General features: G+C 31.5%; 1 protein-coding gene across 1 annotated transcript in view; it reads left to right on the forward strand.

Moving 5' to 3' along the window:
* The window catches only part of FucTA (glycoprotein 3-alpha-L-fucosyltransferase A), a 34,983-nt gene that overhangs the window by 12,678 nt on the left and 1,742 nt on the right, over positions 1-20,563 (forward strand). The window contains exons 2-7 of the mRNA XM_088237643.1: positions 15,798-16,318; positions 16,408-16,527; positions 16,671-17,117; positions 17,340-17,534; positions 18,764-18,999; positions 20,286-20,457. Coding sequence (XP_088093769.1) covers positions 16,229-16,318; positions 16,408-16,527; positions 16,671-17,117; positions 17,340-17,534; positions 18,764-18,999; positions 20,286-20,457 — 1,260 coding nt within the window. The 5' untranslated portion in view covers positions 15,798-16,228. The remainder of the gene's footprint in view (positions 1-15,797; positions 16,319-16,407; positions 16,528-16,670; positions 17,118-17,339; positions 17,535-18,763; positions 19,000-20,285; positions 20,458-20,563) is intronic.

Below are 20,563 nucleotides of genomic sequence, written 5' to 3' on the forward strand. Positions count from 1 at the left end.
TCTACAACAAACGTATTCTCGCATTTTCTTCCTGGATTATGAGAGCGATTATTCTTAACACACTATTATAAATATCCACCATTGGCGTATCCCTACTCTTTTTTTTAGTAAATAGTCTTTTGTAGGAGCTAGGATTATCCAAAACCCCTTTAAAGCGTCTAGTTTTTTTCGCCGTTTTCGGACGTACGGTATTCAAATATAATGATTATTTATGAAAAAAACAAAAACAAAGAAAATATATTTCTAATACTCTTTCTTTAAAAAAAAGTTTAGTTTTGGGGTGCGGAAAACGGAAATATGAGACCTCAAATTTGACGATTTTAGTTCGGCATAATCAGTCCGACGCGACGTGCGGTTATCTTTTGTGCACAGTATTAGGGGAGGCATCCTTGAAGGAGTGACAGAAACCCTATATTCAAATACCTATTCATCAAACCAACCTTCGACGCACATCTTAAAAATAACAACTGCTAGCTTTAGGATCAGCAAATAAAACTCATTTTGCCGTTAATTTGTGTCATTTAAAGAAGGTTGAATGTTGATATTCCCTTGGGGTAAAATCCGGTAATAATCTACAAATATTCGAACGTACTAGAAATATTGTTTAAGGAATTTTTTTTTCAGAACATGTTACGATTTAGAAAGCTGTACCACATACATTGGTTACTTTTCCTATATTAAAACAGCTAAATATTATTTTATCAGATCTTAATTTTTTGCAACAGAGATGGAAAACATTTTTGAGAAGGGAATATGGAAGTCTTGGCATTTACAGGGCTTATGATCTGTCATTGGCTGGTTTTAGTGGCCACTTTACACACTGTGTAACATTCACCATTCTGCCCGTGTTTAAACAGATGGAAGAGTTGAGGAAATGTGGATGTTTTCCATTGCCGTTGCAACAAAATCAGATCTGAATAACTCCCCAGCCTGTCCAGCCTGTCTCGAAACACTGTTGAATGTTGAATTATTTTATCATATCATATTCGTTGATGATCACACAGATAAGAAAGTGAAACAGACCCAACAAGCGACATAATATATCGCTTCCAATTTTATATTTTATTCTGAAGGTTCATGACGTTCGTTTTGTACAGTGTCTAGTGAAATAAAAATATATGTACATAATATAGTGAAATTTCTCTCGTGAAAATACATAAAGTGATGTTTATGTTTTGGGTATAATTTTGGGTATTCAACTTTTATCGGGTAAGGAATTTTACTGTTTTGACAAATTTTCTTTATCTGTAACTCTATTTGAACATGGCTGCAAATTTGCTTACTTAAATAAAAACTCACATATAAAATTACAAAGATAAATTTTTTATTATGAACAATGAAAGTTTAAATGCTGTAAGGTGAACATAAAAAAAAGACAATCACAGCATTGGCACACCAATCGCAGCGTACCCCGATCATTTTTGTTCCACGAAGGTAAGATTATCAGTCTCACGCTTCAGGTACCAGTCCAAGGACTATGAAATATTTTTAGTTTAAAACCACCCTTTTAAATCAATATTTCCTTTCAATCATGTCGCGAATCAAACCCGGCGTCGCGAATCAAACGCGCTGACCATTACACCACGAGGCCGACAATATATAATATATTGATTCCTAAACAATATTTACAGTCTTAGAAACTATTTAAAAGAAACACATCGACAGTACTGTTTAGTGAGATTTTGTTAACGGTTTTGTAGATACTTGGCAGAGGTGAAAAAAATCCAACGTTGGTTCTAAAATTTCCTACAGCATAACAGAATTGGTACGCAAGTTACGGTGAGGTAAATTACAGTTAATTTGAGAGAGGATGTCATGGGCATCTACATAATTAGATATTTTTTTGAAATAGAATATTAGGCGATCCAAAATCCTTCTGAATTCTAAACAACAACAAAAAAGAAAGGAAATAAATCTTAATAACTATTTTCGTTGGATTTATTTTAATTTTATATACATAAAACATCCAGAGGGCTTTTATAATACAGATTTGCTTACAAAATAAATAATAAGGTGTACAAAAAATAATAGGTAGCAGTTATACCTTCTAAACATAGGTTAAACAGTAAAGTTAATAAAGATATGTTTTAAAAGATACAATAAAAGTAATTTAAAAGTATGCCATTTAATTTATTATAGAAATAAAAGACGAGTGATACTTTAATCCACAAATTTAGAATATCCAGTGACCGGTTTCATCGCTTTCGCGACATCTTCGAGACTGGTATCTTTATTAAGGAGTTCAATGTATTTATACAAAACAGAGGTATGGATAGATAATTCAAAGTGATATGAAAGTAAATTAAATAAAGTTATTTTTATCTAAGGGATCACTATAAAAAAAATTCGGGTTAACTAATGAGTTGATATTATAATGCTTTTTTAATAATTTTAAGTATTTTGTTTTATTTTTAGTGTCCCATCCTTCGTGAGTATCACTCGTCTTTTATTTCTATAATAAATTACAATGAACTTCCATCAATAATTTAACATATTTAAATGCCATTTAATTGTTACCAAGTGTAAATTAATACCGAAATAAAAAAAATAAAAATACACACACATATTTATATAAACAGATATAGAAAAGTACATTCATCAATCAAATTTAAAACATTGTTTTTGCTAATAACTTGTTATGTTGTTCTTTAAATATTTTTTTAATTTACTTAAAGCGGGCGAAGTATTAAATATATTTTTTTAAATCCTTGAATTTTTGGCATTTAGATGAAATCACACTAATGAGAACACATTTTTGTGTGGAAAGTACATCTAAATCTGGTGTGTGCAGTGTCTGTTGTAAAATATTATACTAACCATTTATATGTTAAGAAAAACTAAAAATTCAGTTTTTTTTTCTTAAATTTTAATTTATTTATAAAATGCACTTATGTGCATTCGTCATCACCATCATCAGTCTTTACCCGTTCAGTGTTATCTGTCCATCGCCAGTCTGAACCATTGATGACCTGCCACCAGACCATCTTGCTCGTGGCCTACCTGGATTTCTATAGCCGGTTCTCGGTCGCCACTCCGGGGTACTTTTGGTCCGTCTATTAACTATGGTTCTAATAGTATGGCCAGCCCAGTTCCACTTTAGTGAGACGGTTTTATACGCTACGTCTGTAACCCTAGTTTTTCTCTAACCCATTCGTTTCTTTTTCTGTCCCGCAAACGAATATTCAGCCTCCTTCTTTCCACTGTTTGTTGTCTTACACAAAGTTTTTGTACATTACAAAATATATATTTCAAAGGATACATAGCACGAAAAAAATAACAATACAATTGTAATGTAAAAAAAAATAAAAAATGAAAATACTCAGTAATTACCATCAGAGTAAAAGGAAGCCATCATCTCCTTTTCTTTCAGTAACATGAAAGATGTTGATATCCAAAGAGATACTTTCGAGTCCGATACTTTATTTATTTATAATTTTACAATTTTTAATATATTTTTTATACAAAATAATGTTGAATTTTACAATAAGTATAATGAAACATGCCTTAAATCAGTTATTTAACATAGTTAACATAATAAGAAAATAAAAACGTAATTAATCTAATCTATCATCGTATACATAATAAGCAACATAAACTAAAATAATTTAAAAAAACATAATAAATTTATATAGACTTGTAGACAAAATTTCATAATCAGGACACACATTTTTACCTATTTGGCTTGATCCACTCATCGATCCGTGCACAACCCACCTCCACTATTCATTTCTTAATAGCAGTTTTATATTGTGAGTACTTTCTTATTGTCCTTATGGACAATGGAAGTAGATTGTACAATTTAACCGAGTAGTAGGCCAATTCTCTTTGATCGAAAGTTGTATTAATTTTTAATTGTTTTTCCAGCATCAGAGAGGAGTATCTAGTAACTCTTGTATTTGTGAAATGAGTTACGGAAGGTAGGGAATAATGATTGCGTGCGTACAGTAACAGAGCTTTTAAATAAAGTTGTTTTACAGGTGTTACATTAAGATTTACGAATATACCGAGGGAGCTAGTTCTGATTGGGACTCATAAGATAATTTTTATTAAAGCTTTTTCTGCAATGATTATTTGTTTGATCAATGTGTCATTTGTACATCCCCATCCAATTATTCCATATTTCAAAACTTATTGACTTATTGCGTAATATATGTTTACAAGTTCTTTTAAGCTAATTATATTTCTTATAGTTTTAAAAAAGTAAATTTGTTTTTTCATTTTATTTTTGACATGTTCGATTTGATTATTCCATCTTAAATTCCCATCTATATATATGTCTAAATATTTAATTGAATCTACTATGTCCAACGATTTACAATTTCAATGACAACTTTTCAAATTTCCGTCGACAATTTTATATACGAATGTCTGCGTTATCAATAAAACAAACCATTCAGATCTAAAAATCTTTTAACTATTTATTTTATTTTCTCTCCTTTAAAAAATAAAATATACACCTCTCCGAAGCCCGTTTCGTAAGTTTGGTTTTTTGATCATTTGAATAAAAAAGTATCAGACTTTCAAACAACGGAGACTTTTGCCATACAAATTAGTATTTATTTATGTTTACATTGACGGCATTGATCGCCTTTTACACTAGAAAAAAACATAAAACAAAGTATTCGGAATTAAAAACGCAATTTAAAAATATAAAACGGTGTTTAAGTTACAAATGAAAAATTATGAACAGCATGAAATATTAATTAAAAACCATACTTAATCTGAATATTACATAATAATGTGTATATCGCAAGTTGCAATCATCTGCCTTCTCGTAATTATTATTCCAAATCGGTAGAGTCTGGGGACATATAATATGATGACGTATGTAGGACGTAGGATAGATATTATGATAGTAAGACATTCAAAATAATAATACATCTATGTCGGGTTTGCTGCCAGATAAGATAAGGCGTACAAAATAAACAAATATGTTAAGTGTATATTATATAAGATAAACATCAACACATTATTTGATTAATTTTCTATTATAAAAAGTCCCAATAATGCGCTGCAAAGAGGATCCCCTCACCCTGTTCAAACGTTGGCTACAAATAATGATCAGACCGCTTTGCTATAGACTTAGGTATTATTTTTTTTAAACCCCGTATAAATTTATGAATTTGTTTATTTTTCCATGCAATTTTTTTTATTGACGTTGTATTCATTTTCTTATGAATATTTTTCAAATGTTTTTTTAGTTTTTAAGGTTATTTTTTACTTAAAACCTCACGTGCCAATAATATTTTTACTTTGGAGGGCTAAATGTTAGAAGCAATATCTTTTAGCTAAATAAAACACAAACTGGTTAAAAGAAAAATTGGTCAAAATTTGTACTTTAAAAACAAAATATGTACATAAACACGGGTTTTCAGGGCCAGACCCCGATACTTTAGAGGAACATTCCTCACAGTAAGCTTTAAAAAAAATACTAATAAAAAAATTCCCAAAAGTAATTTTAAAAATTAAAAAAATATGTATATGTATAATCTCAAAATGGAGTAAATCTTAAATTTGTTGGACCAGCATCCCTTCCGCAAACCCACCTCTCTCCTACAAAATAAAATTTAGATAAAAACGTATTTGACCAACAAAGCGATACGCACCAGACGTGTACAAGGGAAGCGGCTGGGTAGAAGAGAGGTAGATGTTTGTGGAGAGACTGCTTTTCCGAGAAATTAAGGATTTACTGCATTTTAAGATTATATATTTATTAATTTTTTTAAGACTTTTTGGAAAAATTTCTGAATGATAAAAAAAAAAAAAAAAAAAATCTTTTAGCTTAACATGAGGAATGTTTCTCTGAAGTTTCGCGGTCTGGCCCTGAAAAGCCGTGTAAATGTGTATATATATCTGTACCGTAAAGGATAAACCGCGAGAATTTAATTAAACGAAATGTTCAGGAAACAAGACTTTATGATCGTTCGATTTCCAAAATATCATAACTTATTAACCAAATTAGATCATTTCAATCTATAAAAAACTTACAATGTAAAATAATGATTAGTTTCATAATAACAGTACATAAATAAAGCATATCTGGGATTACTGATGTTGTTTTGCATTAAAACAAAGTGGAATTCATATTTTTATTTGAATTTAAAAATTGTTTTTTATGGCGAAAGGAGACTTTGGTATTTTATTTAGGTATAAAATAGCTACGTTACGTCTTCTCAGTACTTTTTTTACGGCGTCGAAACGTGGACACTCACCCAAAACACTTCAAAAAAGATCGAAGCCTTTGAAATGTGGTGCTAAAGGAGGATATTAACAATCTCCTGGGTGGATAGAGTCCGAAACGATGATGTTCTCCGACGGATAGAAAAAGATAAAGAGGTACTGAAGACCATAAAGAAAAGAAAACTCGAGTACTTTGGGCATGTGATGAGAGGCGAAAAATATAAAAATTTTCAGTCATTCTACAGGGAAGGATTGAAGGAAGACGCAGTGCAGGTAGAAGGCGCATCTCTTGGCTTAAGAACTTGCGCGACTGGTTCCATTGCAGCACTCAGTCCTTGTTCAGGGCAGCTGCCAATAAAGTAAGAATCGCAATGATGATTTCCAACCTCCATCGGGGAGAGGAACCATAAGAAGAAGAAGAAGAATAAAATAGCTTATTGCGATAATTTCTGCATTTTTATTTTATTTCTGCATTGCAACTTCAAAACGGCTAAAAGCGGACTCCTGTGTTTTATTCTCTAAGGTACAGAATACGAGTATAATGAATACATTAATTTTCAAATTATAGCTGTTTTGCAGTGGGTAGATAGAGTTCGCGCATGCAAACTTATCAATAGAAATACTTTTTTATTTCATATCATATCATTTTATTTTATTTTTTTAAATAAAAGACGTTCAGCTTTTTTAATGGGATTAAAAATAATATTAATATTATATTTAAAAATAGTGCTATTATTTACCTAGAAAACAAAACATTTTCAAGTTCGTATTACGTATATTTATTTAATTATTTAGTAACGTGACCTTCTTTGGAGTAGATGCGTTAATTCAGACCTCCGAATGCGCATTGTACGATGTTACGTCTTCTCGGGACTTTTTTACGGCGTCGAAACGTGGACAATCACCTAAGCCACTGAAAAAAGAAGAGAAGCCTTTGAAATGTGATGCTACAGGAGGAAATTTATAATTTCCTGGGTGGACAGAATCCGAAACGACGACGTTCTCCGACGGATGAAAAAAGATAAAGAGGAACTCAAGACCTTAAAAAAAAGAAAACTTGAGCATTTCGGCCTGTGATGAGACGCGAAAAATGTAACATTTTACAAGTCATTCTACAAGGGAGGATTGAAGGAAGACGCAGTTCAGGTAGAAGGCGCATCTTTTGGCTAAAGAACTTGCGAGACTGGTTCCATTGAAGCACTCAGTCCTTGTCCAACCTCGCGAGAGGAAAGATTCGAAGAAGAATTTAGTAACAGAAAAAAATATACTACATTTTTTGCAACTTATTTCTTATAATTTTATCTGTGGAATACTAAGTTTCTCAGTTACCTACCTTTTTGACTAGGTCTGTAACTGATTTCAAAATAAATTTTATAACCGTCATATTATATAGACATATATTTCAAGTATTAATAACCGACACGAAGTAAGTACTTAATATGGGTTAGTAGTTAGCGCTAAAAAAATTATACATTTTACGGTAATTCAAGGTTATTTTTTTATTTTTTAAGTGTCGGTTTGGTGTTAGACTTAACTTTTGTTGAAGTCCCCCCATGAAATAGCTCTAATAATGGAGACAGCATGTACGTACCTACGTGAACGTTGAATAACATTACGCTGATTGGGTAAAATACAAAGAGCAGAGCCCCGTTATAGCGACACGTAAACCTGATAATGAGTATGATAAACATGTGTTTATTGTGTGATATAATTTCGTAAAATCGTAACCATAGAACCAATTATTTTATATCCTGAATCACTTTACAACAAATATACATGGTGGTGTTTTAAAAATAATGTTTTATTTTAATAAAAACTATTTTTATAAAATAAAATGGTAACTAGTGCATTAAAATATTTAATGGCCTTTGTTTATGTGTGCGAAATATAAATTTTTCAATTAAAATATTCTAATGTGCGATCTAACACAAACGAAATTTGTATGTTTACTTGGTTCGACACTAACACATAAATGTAGGCCATTATCAAACGCACTGTACATAATTATAAAGAAAGTACATAAAAGGTGATCAATGATCAATGATCTAAACATTCAGCAGATATTGGCCCATTTCACACCATGGCAAAAATCTACAAGGCACGATAAAATAACATAGGGTGGATTATTGTATTCTTATTATTTAAACAAAATAAATAAAACAACTTTGTTTTAAACCACTATTTTTAGTTTTTCACCGACCGGTTTCAAAGCAAACAAGCTTCTTTGTCAAGGTTTACGCAACTAATTAGTGGTTAAAAACAAAATTGTTTTATTTATTTTATTATAATGAATAACCACAAAGTTAGTGCTTCAAATATAAACTTAAAAACATATTTAGTTAATTAATGCCAGTCAAATGCAATAACCAGTACACCATTTGATGACTAACGACTAACTTCTACTCAATTTATTTTTGCACATTTTTTACCTTTTGAGTAGCCGCTGAATAATTTTTAGAGATACAAAATAAAATAACACATATCAATTAACCCTAATTTTACCGTGCCGTGTGAATTTCGACGAAACGTGTAAAATGTGCCATTGGCCCATTTTATATTATGCCGATGGTAATCCAGATGGATCGATTTTATTAAATAGGGTAGATTAATTTTAATTGCAGTATTATTATTTCAATATTTTAATATTTATTTGATGGCAGGCAAACGCACTAACCAAATCAAATTTCATTTAGCAATTTTTATTCATAAAATAATTCAGGGGTTAAATCAAATTAAAAAAAAAATAATACCGAAGAAATAAAAGAAATTAATGGAAAGCCTTGATATATTTAAAATCTTTTTAATAGTTTATATTAGTTCTTAAGATATTGTGAACTAACTGATCAAAGCATTAATATATATTTTTTTTAAAACAGTTTACCATAATACCGACTAATCTCCACTTGCCGCAAACATATTAAAAAATATATATATATTTACATATATATCAGTCCATACCAGACAGATTGAAACATAACGTTTGCGTTTATTTATCATCCATAAGTACTTTTATTTTTATATGTATTAGATCCACTTAACACTGATAATAACACATATATTTATTAATTTATTAATTTACGGTTTCATGAACCTTTTACATAATTACAGTAAAACCCGTGAAAAAAAATACAACAAAAAAAAACTAATATTAAATAAGAACAAAAACATCGAGAATAGTATACAATGGTTAACAGTATTTATATATCAAAAAAGAAATATTACATCTGTAACAAATATAAATATTTACTAGAATAGGTAGAAAGGTAAATTAATGAAAATAGCAGTATTATCTATATTCGAGTATCTCCTTATACTTAGTGTTCAACGAAATTTTTAATAATACTTTATTATTTTTAACTAAATTTTCTACTTTATTTATTTCTTATGAATAATGTTTGACGTTTGATTACACTTTATTTCGTATTTATACTTTCTAGGCTTATATTAATTAGACAATATTTTGATTGTATCTCCAATTTTTTTATGATCAAGTATGTACTAGATTTTACCGTCAATAAATAATATTTTACCAATCTTATATTTAAAATAAATACAATTTGCTCCTCACTAGTCATTCATTTCACAGTAGTTAAATGTGTGAGTTGTACTAATAATATAATGTTGTTTTCTTTTTCTTCTCTTTTTTAATTTTTTTTTCTCTTACGATTATATATGTATATTTATCTGTGTGGATTTAAATGTGAGTATGTAATATTTTATATGTATTTGATATATATATTTTTAGACACTATAAGTATAATATATAAAATCATGTAAATGAATGCCTCGACACGGATTGTGCCCAGTGAGGTATTCAATTTTTTTTTAAAGTTTTATGTAAAACGTGATATGATAAATAAATAAATTTTCTTTCACCAAGAGAATATTCATCAATAATTTCAAATATTTATATTCATTTCCAAATTAAGAAAATGTCAAAACAATTTTAAATGCTCGTACAAGGACTGATCAAAAAATATGGTGAAAGAATTTTTATAGCAGCAAATGCTGACGCTACGTCTATTTAAAGTAATAGGCCCGATAGCCTGATCCGTTGAGATAGTCAGTATCAAATTTGAACACGTGACTTGTGAGTGAGGTCATGTTTACCGTGTCTAAATTTTGTTTTAAGTTGCAAAAAGTGCCAGAGAAGCTTATGAAATTAAAATGATTAAATTATTATTATTATTATGTTAAAATCAGTGAATGGCAAAAATGTGGAGATTCTGAAGACCATCTATAAGTCATATGAGCGATTTAAAAGCGGAAATGAGTCGGTTGAAGACGATCAACGGTCGGGACATTCATCGACCTTAAAAACAGACGACAACATACGAAAAATGACAAAAATGATTCCTTCTCATGAGCAGGGATGCAAATAATTAACTGATGCTTTGCAGATGAGACGAGTGAGTGGAATATAAAACAATCTATGCTGACACTGTCTCAGGAACATACAAACCAATGTTCATCATTATCTCAGGATTATCGACCATAACGCGCAACAATCGATTAAAATGTGTAGTCAAATACACATTCCTTCTAGTCTTTAAACTGTTGTATCCAATCATACCCTGGAGAATCTCGGTCAGATAGAGCCAAGGATAATACACACACTCTCTCATAAGAGAGTACTACAGCTACTTTTTAATAAGTACTTTTCTTCTTCTTATAAAAAAGAAATAAGTGTTGGGATCAGGAGGGATATTCTATAGTGGGCCAATCAGGATTTTTATAGCATGTGCTCCAGTGAAGAGAAAACCACTTAAAACACTTCAGAAAAAGTCGGCCTGTTGACAATCATCGACAGGTCTTCCGTTCCACTAGAAGAGTATGCGGCATTTTTAGTCCTACTTTGTTTTATTTTACCAATCTCCTCTACTAACTTGACCATGTAAGATACTACCTCTCGTGAAAGTTCTTTATGAAGTATCACCGATCCGAAGTCGCATAGGTTTTTGCGTAGACTTTTGCATCGCGCCTCAATGTTTTAAAATCCTGCATATTTATGCAAATTTTACTTTTTAAATCCGGTGTGAAAATGTCCATTTGAAGATTACAAAAAATACAACATCATCATTTAAAAAAAATAAGAGAAATATATCAAGGCTTGTATCATAATCGACAATTTAACAACAAAAAATTAAAAACTTGTGTTAGTTTTCAACTCCCTAAGAAACATTCTGTACAAAAAAAACGTCGGAAAAAGTGTATTTCTCACAATGTAAAAGTCTAATTAAGTTATTATTTATTGTTTCAGCATTTACTTTGTGGAAAAACATTTCGAATTTATTTTTAAAAAAACACTGTAAATTTGTCACACACGAGTTTAATACATTATAACACGACTAGTTTCGGGTAATCAGTATTACCCATCCTCAGGTGTAAATATAACTAAATTAAAATATATACACAGATTAATACTTAGGTACTAATACTTAGGTACTGATACTTAGTCTGATTAAGTATGGTATAATTGCGTGGGGTGGGGCCAGCAAAAATGCTATTTAAGCATTTTTGTATCTTGGTAATATGGACGAGAGATTTTTTTTAATTTCCGCAATCTCTTCAATGCCTAAATAGGTGCGAAGGTTTTCACGGTCACTGTTATCAATATTATGTATCTTTTTTGGGTGATACCGTGTATGTTGGATTTGATCCGACGTTTCGGCTACCATTGCAGGAGCCATCTTCAGGGAAAACTGTGTTTTCACAGTTTTCCCTGAAGATGGCTCCTGCAATGGTAGCCGAAACGTCGGATCAAATCCAACATACACGGTATCACCCAAAAAAGATACATAATCTTCAATGCCTATTTAGGAACTTTTAAAAAAATCTTGGTAACACGGGACAACAAAACAAACACACTCTTTGTGTATCCAGTATCCATAGTAACTGAGTGGTTCATTTGTACTAGCGTAGGTACCATAACGACGTTTGGTTTTTACTGTCAGAATTTATTTCAATCTAGTAAAAAAAAGTTAGTTGTTATCACGGGCGTATTTATAGCTTCCTCGCTGGGGGTTCTAGAAAAATAGTAAAAAAGGCTCGATAGGAACCTCTCTGTGTCCAGGGCGTCCAGGCGTACGAAGAAACAGTTATGTGTATGAAATAGGACAAGTGTTTTCGACTCGATGACTGCTCTCGGGTAAAAATCATGTCTAAGAGAATCGAGCGGAGATAAGTCCGCCTCGTAATTTAGTGGTTGATGTGTTCACCTACTATTCTTGAGGTCCTGTATTCATTCCTAGCATGTGAAATATTGATTGTAAATATTTTATTATTTGGAGACTGGCACTTGGAGCGTAAGACTGATCACCGTATTTTAATGTAACAGATGATTGAAGTACGCTGCATTTGGTTTACAAATGAAGTATCCTATGCACCACTGGGTGCTAAAAGAGGAATGATAATGATAACTTTGTAAACTAATGTTCTCATCGATCTTTGTTTTTTAAGTATCTCATATTATTAAGGTAATAGTCAAAAATTCGTATCAGTTGCCTATGGGGTTTTAAAAATTCATAAAAATCTAGCGTAAACTATAGAAAGGCTTTGTACCCCCTAAGCCCCGGCCCCTTATGCCCTTATATACGTCGTTGATTGTTATTTACGTAGACATCTTATTTTAATAAATAGGTGTTTATTTCAAAATATAAGGAAAATCTTTAATAAAAATAAACATGGCAATAAAATCTGTCAAAGTTTAAATAATGCTAATTATGTTTTATGTTTTTATTATGGTATTATATTTTTCGTTTCTTTACATATATGAAAGGAGTTTAATGAATTTTCTAAAAACGTTTTATTAGTGCCTTTAAACAGAGTGTATTTCATGTTCAAGTGCGTAGTGAGTGGTTCTTGTGTTTATTTTATTTGAAAATTTTAAAGTGTGTGTCTAGGCAGATGAACTCAGCAAACTACAGTTCTTTCTGCAAAATAGAACCAGAATCTTTGAAATAAAAAAAACTGAAAATTTGCTTTATCGCAACTTGATTGCCATTTTCAAGGATTGTTGGAATTCGAATATTTGGTTAAATCGTATTTTTTTTTTCTTTTTCTTTTTCTTTTTTATTATATTTATTCCATAGAATTAAGAATAGTTCAGAAACCGCATACGAACATCAACCAGAAGGCGACTCAACTACTCATAAATGAGTAGGTTTACGTTTTGACCAATTAGTTTCTTTGTAGACGTCGCTCAGTACGCATCTCCTGATTCGAATTTAACCATGCCGTGTTGTGTCTTTTTAAAGTTTAAAAATACTGTTAGGATCTTAAAGAAACAGGATGCTATCACATTTCATGTGTAATTATCAAATGAATGTGTTTGTCACAAATGCATTACTTAAAAATTGAATTATTTTTGCATCTGTCAAATTGTCGAAGAAACAAAATGGAAATTTCGTTAGTGTTGCCAGAGTAGTTAATTTTTTTACCCTACTTTGCTCATATAATAAGAGGAATAATGAAAATTGAACCTTGGATTAAACAACGCCGTGGTGGACATTTGGCCGACATTATCTTTAAAACATAAAATATTATTTAACATGATATAAAAATATCCGTTTTATGTCAAATAAAATTTGTTGTATATTTTAAGTTCAAACTTCATTAATTCAATTACTCTTATTAAATGACCCTTTACTTATCTACTCTGTTGTGTCAATCAATGTTTCCGAGTGCGCAATAAAATTTTAGAAAAATTAACAAATTGTTTTTTTTTTACCTTACATTTGTGTTATGGTTATATTCTTAGCGATCTGGCAATATTACTCGGTGACCATAAGTATGCGCGTGGCGAAAGTGTGTCTAAGTGGGGGAATTATTGGACACAGTCCGATGTATTCAAATATGATTCTACGCTCCTTCTAGACTATTCTTAATTCTATGATTAAATCAATATTGTTTATTCTTTCAAGTCTTTTTGTTCCAAAATATATTTCATTCATTTTTTCTGCAACTATTTTTGTATGTAGTCTTATTTTTTATCGTCCGCCACCTGTTCAAATAGGTAACGCATTTTCTTACCATGCAAAGGGTCTCGGATTCGATTACCGACATGGTTGTCGTTAAATATTTCTTTGAAAAGGTGTTTTTAAACTAGAATATTTCATAGTCCCCGGACTGGTACCTTCATGTAACAATAGCAATCGAGATACGCTGTGGGTATATTAATGTAGTACCGTATTGTTTATTTCTCACTTTATTTGTATTTATTTTAACCCGTACCCGTATATTTACTTAATAAATATTTTACGTATTTTTTCTTAACCTTTATTTGAAATATTTTTAAAGCCTATTTGCCGTATGGGTCTATTTGTTTTTTTTTGTTTTTATACATAAATAACAATATCGTACTGATTTATTTTTTACGTAAAGAGCAAAATATCATAAATTTCCGAGACATAATTAATATTTTTTTGTAAAATGTTTATCGCATATTATAGTAAAATATATTTGATTTATTTGTTCATACAATCACAAAACAAAACATAATAGAAAATAAAAAAGACTAATTAAGTTATGTGCTTTTTTATCAGGCATTTATTTTATACGTTCTATAAAACGAAATTTTGCGTCAACTTATGACACATTGCATTAAAAATAAAAGTATTTCATCAAATTTCTTTACTAAACCGCAAAAGTACTTAGTTTAAATACGAAGTATGACAACATACCATTTTAATTCTTTATGTAATTTTTTAATGTTTAAATTTTTAGATTGTATTTTTACATAAAGCAAGCGTTTTAAATACAAATTTTGGACTAACTCTCCTTTTGACCAGTCGGTTTTTTGGATGGCTGGAAGATATTGCTTTTCGCAATCAATTTGTCAACGTACTTATTATTTGTTTAAAAATAAAAATAATAATCATATAATTTTATTTAACTGTAACTAGAGAACTTTTTAAACAAACTAAGCAATTAAATATAACTGAACTCTTTCAACTAGAATCATTAAAATTTATCCATAAATTAGCCACTAATGTAATTGTAGACGAAGAACTAAAACTTGTAAAAAATTGTATGCAACATGGACATAATACGAGAATATCAGACAAATACCATATACAACTTTCTAAAACAAGACAAGGAAAATCAAGACTAATGAACCAGGGACTGAAATTATACAATAAACTACCAGACAAATCTAAACAAAAGACTCAGACAAACTTTTCAAAAGATGTAAAAAATATTATTTTGAACAACAGAGTATAAATGAAAAATGTATATATTATTTTATGTAAAATAAATGTAATAATCCGTAAGGGTTTATAAATAAATTTTCATTTTTTTTTTTTTTTAAATATATAATAATAATGTTTATACAAAAATATGCTTTAAAAAATATATAATAGGATGGTAATGTAGGTACTCGTAATTTCTAAAAATAAAACCTTTTTTTTTCATTTTGCTTATTTTTAACGTTATGCTATACAAATAAATTAATAACCCTACTAATTGATATGTCTTTTGATTCAACTTAATTTGAGAAAACTGTTTTATAGAGAACTTATATTGATCGAAAAAAATCCCACCTCTGTAATCACAATATAGGATATAAGAACATAATGGATGGAAAAGGAATGAGACTAATTTAACCTTTTTTTCAGATTCCCTTTGGAAACTCCAGCACAAACCTTGGAAAATAAGAACCATACACTTGAAATTGGAAAATCAGCCAATGAAAATCAAGGCATATCAATGACAATAAGTAATTGTATAAATTAAAGATCAAGAAGCATATTTATGCTACGAATGATCGAATGTTTGAGATTCACAACATATAAATATTAAAGAAATAACCCAGTCGTCAATCAAATAATGTTTGGATCCGATTGAATTACGAGTAAATGAATCGGCAACAGAGAACAACCAGATTTTTTTCAGAAAAGCACCTTTTTTCTAATTGTTTTTTTAGAACTTAGTTATGTGCGTAAGAAATCCAGCAACGTTCCTAAATTGGCAGAAATAAGATACCCGGTTGATTTGTATCATCAACCTCGTTGGACAAGAGTTGTGTGGGTGAAGACCGTCATGCACGATGCTGCGGCCACGAGTATCGCTTCGGCGGGTATTCCTGGCTTTAATGCTGGTCTTCGGATTCGGTTTCTTCTGGATCAGCGTTCTACAGGTAACGATTTTATTCCTGTTTACCATTATAGAATCAACAATTTACTGTCCCGAAGATTCTTATTGAAATTGTAATATTATGTTTTTTAGGATACAATATTCTCCGGTTGGAATTCCGGGAAGCAAAACAATCTGATCCTTCCAATAGTTCCTTCATCAGATGAAGAACTCAATGTTTGGCCTGTGCTCAATGTAGTTAATATAGAAAATGTAAGTAATTTTGAAATCACGAAAAACGTAATATGCTCTTTAATTTATTCAGCAGACGCAATTTTTTTATGTACAACTAATAGACAAACCAAAATATTTTCTGAATTTTCTGGAATGCTTCTTATAAAAGTTACCATATTTAGGCTGCACAAGTTGTGACAAAGGCTCCCGAGTACGATATCATTGATGGATCAATCGGAGAAACTGTCATCAAGCCTCCTTTGCGGCCGTGGTTCGTCAAGGGTGGCGTCAGGAGACCCGGGAGTGCCTTAAGAGATCTGCAAACAAACAGAAGAATATCCCGACTGTTTCCTTCCGAATCTCCCGATGACAGGATACCGGACCAGCTCATGTTCGTTCCGCCGGAGTACATACCAAATCAGGAAAAACCAAAGTTGAAGAAGATCCTCTTACCCAATGGACTGGGCGCGTGGAATGTGATGGCGGGGAGACACGTGTTCTACAAGCAGAACTCGTGTCCTGTAAGCACATGCGCTATTACAGCTGACCACGAAGAAGCAGTAGACGCTGATGCTATCATATTTAAAGATCACTTTATCCAACCAGATTTTGGGAGACCAAAAAATCAGGTGAGCTACAAGTTAAATGCAGTCTATGTATTTTTTGTATATCCTTTAAATAACTCGATTATCGATTTCGTCTATTCAAATTGACCATTGAAAAATGCAGCTGTATAATATGTTATTTGACAGCCTTTTTTTAACACTGGAGAATTTAAAATATGAACCTGTCTCTCGTTCTCACATCTTACTTAGTTTGACATTGTTTAAAGGTTTTGTTTGTTTTCTCAGATATGGATGCTGTACCACCTGGAGTGTCCATATCATACTCCAAACATCAAGAACCCAGAAGCCTTCAACTGGACAGCGACATACAGGAGGGATAGTGATATAGTGACACCCTATGAGAGGTGGTACTATTACAACCCTCACGTTACGCAGAATGAGAATATGGACAGAAATTACGCAACCAACAAAACCAAAAAGGTATCGCAATAATTTAGAATAATATATTTATTTTAGTACATATTCCCTCCCGGAAGCTGTTGCTACTAGTAATCAATGTGACCTTCTTTGGAAGCCTATTACAAATGTTTATATATACATGTATATTAAAGAACAGTTAAGGAAAGTGTAAATTAAAAAAAAACTTTTATTTCTACCCATACTGTGAAATTAATACAATAAGCGTTAAAACTGTATTTTTCAGTAATACGTATTTCGATTAAAATATTAATTTAGCAATTTAAGATTTTAATAATATGTATAGTGATAATTTGTGTGCATCTTTATAATATTATAATATTTACTCAATACTAGCATCCAAACAAACTTTTTATCTGTTGATAAGTGAAAAATGAATATTTGGCTTCTTAATAATCATTTATTGTGATAAGGTTCGAAAATAAACTAAGTGAGCGTTGTTATTGAAATTATTAATCACGGTAGGTTTACGTCTCAAGAACTTCAAAATCGTCATACGGTTCTAAGAAATTAAAACTGATAGAGGGATAGTATACCTGTACAAATAAAACTCTTCCTAGAAAATGTACTTGAAAACCTGTCTTTCCGAAACCAGTACTGATAAGCCGAATGAAATAGAACCGAACTCTAAAGCGAAATGAGGAAGCTCAGTGTGTTTTTTTTCTTAATAGACTATTAAACTAAACCAACCTTTTTTAAAAAAAAAAATATATCGTATTATCAACGCTTTGAATTTTTAAAGTTTCGAATTTTTTAAATCACTCCGCGTGTGACGTCTCAAGTTCTCTTCCGCTTCATCTCGGTCAGTTCTGCCAATTGGTCCGTTGATGATGACTAAACCGAAAATCTTTCACGTCTCTCTTAGAATTGATTGATTCATATGAACTGAAAAAAATTTTTTTAAGAATCCTTGCCGTATAATTTGATACTCTATTTTTCACCGCGCGAGCGTGTAAGAAAAGATTTTTTATATCCAATTTACCGTCGGGATGAAGTGTCTCTTCGTGTCGGAATTTCGGATGCATTAGTATTTATTCTGGGTATAATTGTCAATATATACAATTTCGGATGCAGTAGTTTTTACTCTGGGTATAAATGTTAATATATTTAATTTTTGGTAGCTTGGTTTGTATCTAATTTCCCGTCGGGCTGAAGTTTCTCATTCCGGCCGTCAGAATTTCGGGTGTAGTAGTTTTTATTCTGGGTATAAATGTTAATATGTTTAATTTTAGGTAGCTTGGTTCGTATCCAATTGTGGCGCACGTAACCACAGGCTCCAGTACGCCAACGAGCTCAGTAAACACATTCAGGTGGATATCTATGGAGCTTGTGGTTCTATGAGGTGTCCACGGTACGATGCCAACAAGTGTTTCGAAATATTGGACAAAGATTACAAGTTCTATCTGGCATTTGAAAACTCCAACTGTCGAGACTATATAACGGAAAAATTCTTCGTCAATGGTTTGGGGTAAGTTCATTTTTTGTCCGAGAGATGTTATTGAGGTGAAAATAAAAAATATGTGTGCATTTGAAAATAACTGTTTCGATGATTCTACACACAATTATTCCACTGTAAAGAATGAATTAAATATTAAAATAAAACAAATTCACTTTAAGTTTGATGTTTTTTTTTCTATTACTTTTTAAAATTAAAAAACAGAGTCAAAATATAGGATTCTTACGTTACGCCATGAAAAAATAAAATAAATCGCTTTGAAAAAATATGGTAGATATATATTGTAAAAAGTTTAAAGCCGGAAAAAGAGTTTTTATTATTTATTTACATCGTAAAATCAACTATATCGGTAAAAAACAATTTGAAGTTAGGTACCCAAAAACTTCATATTAGCGTTTCAAATAACGGAAGTGTAAGTTTACCAAATGGATGTGTGCCAAGCATTTTTATTTATAACTTATATAAAAATATAAGTTATTACTTAGTTACAATGGGATTCCACTGAGAATTCATATTTTTCTTCTTTTTAATGAGTCTCGCTAGGTCACCCCAACGTTGACTATCACTCTGGAACCCTGGAGTATGCATTTCTGTCCTGGGCAGTATGGAATAGCTCCTCCATGCTTTTTATTCCCGTCCATTGGCAAATACTACGAAGCCAGGATATCTGCCTTCGGCCCACACTTGATGAAAAGATGCAATAGCTCATATTTTTACCTCTAAGTACATGGCCTTAGTAGAACACTTTGGACTTTGATGTCTGTTAGTAAAGCTAGGGTTTCCTAGGACAGCGGTGCCCGTATCTTAACGTCCGTAGAAAACGGTGATGCGGCGGACAGCCGTCGTAACGGTGACTAGAGAGTGGTTTCCTAGGAAAACAGTGTTATCAACACCGTTTTCCCAGGAAACCACTCTCTAGTCACCGTTACGACGGCTGTCTACCGCATCACCGTTCACTACGGCCGTTAAGACACGGGCACTGCTGTCCTAGGAAACTCTAGATTAACTCCCTATCCACTCTAGCTCTCTGAAGAACGTTTGTGTTGCTGATCATATCCATTCACTGTATGTGTAGCATTCTTCGGTGTACCCACATTTCCAACGCTTCTGAACGGTGCATGGTACTTACTATGAGGGTCCATGATTCAACTCCACTAACTCCATAAGAGTACAGACCACACATAGCTTCTGAGCATTCTCTGAATTAATAACAATTATTTTTCAATTATTGAATTCGAGAATCAATAACACTTATTATTTCATTAGAAACACTTATTATTTGTTTATTTTTGTTTTAGTCGGAATATTCTACCAATTGTGATGGGAGCCCGTCCCGAAGACTATGAGATGGCCGCTCCGTACAACTCCTACATTCATGTCGACGAGTTCGAGAGTCCGAGGGAACTGGCTGAATACCTCCACCGACTTGACAAAGACGATGATCTCTACAACACTTACTTCAAGTGGAAGGTCAGTTTTGATGGATCTCATGCGACGATCTCTCGATACTTTATTAGTTTTCTTAACTACAAATAATTTTGAAGTTTTGCTGATTTTCGTTTCACTCGGCTTTATC

This window comes from Micrasema longulum, unplaced genomic scaffold (assembly GCF_059751315.1).
Source record: "Micrasema longulum isolate JH-2025_06_02 unplaced genomic scaffold, ASM5975131v1 h1tg001764l, whole genome shotgun sequence".
Lineage (NCBI taxonomy): Eukaryota > Metazoa > Arthropoda > Insecta > Trichoptera > Brachycentridae > Micrasema > Micrasema longulum.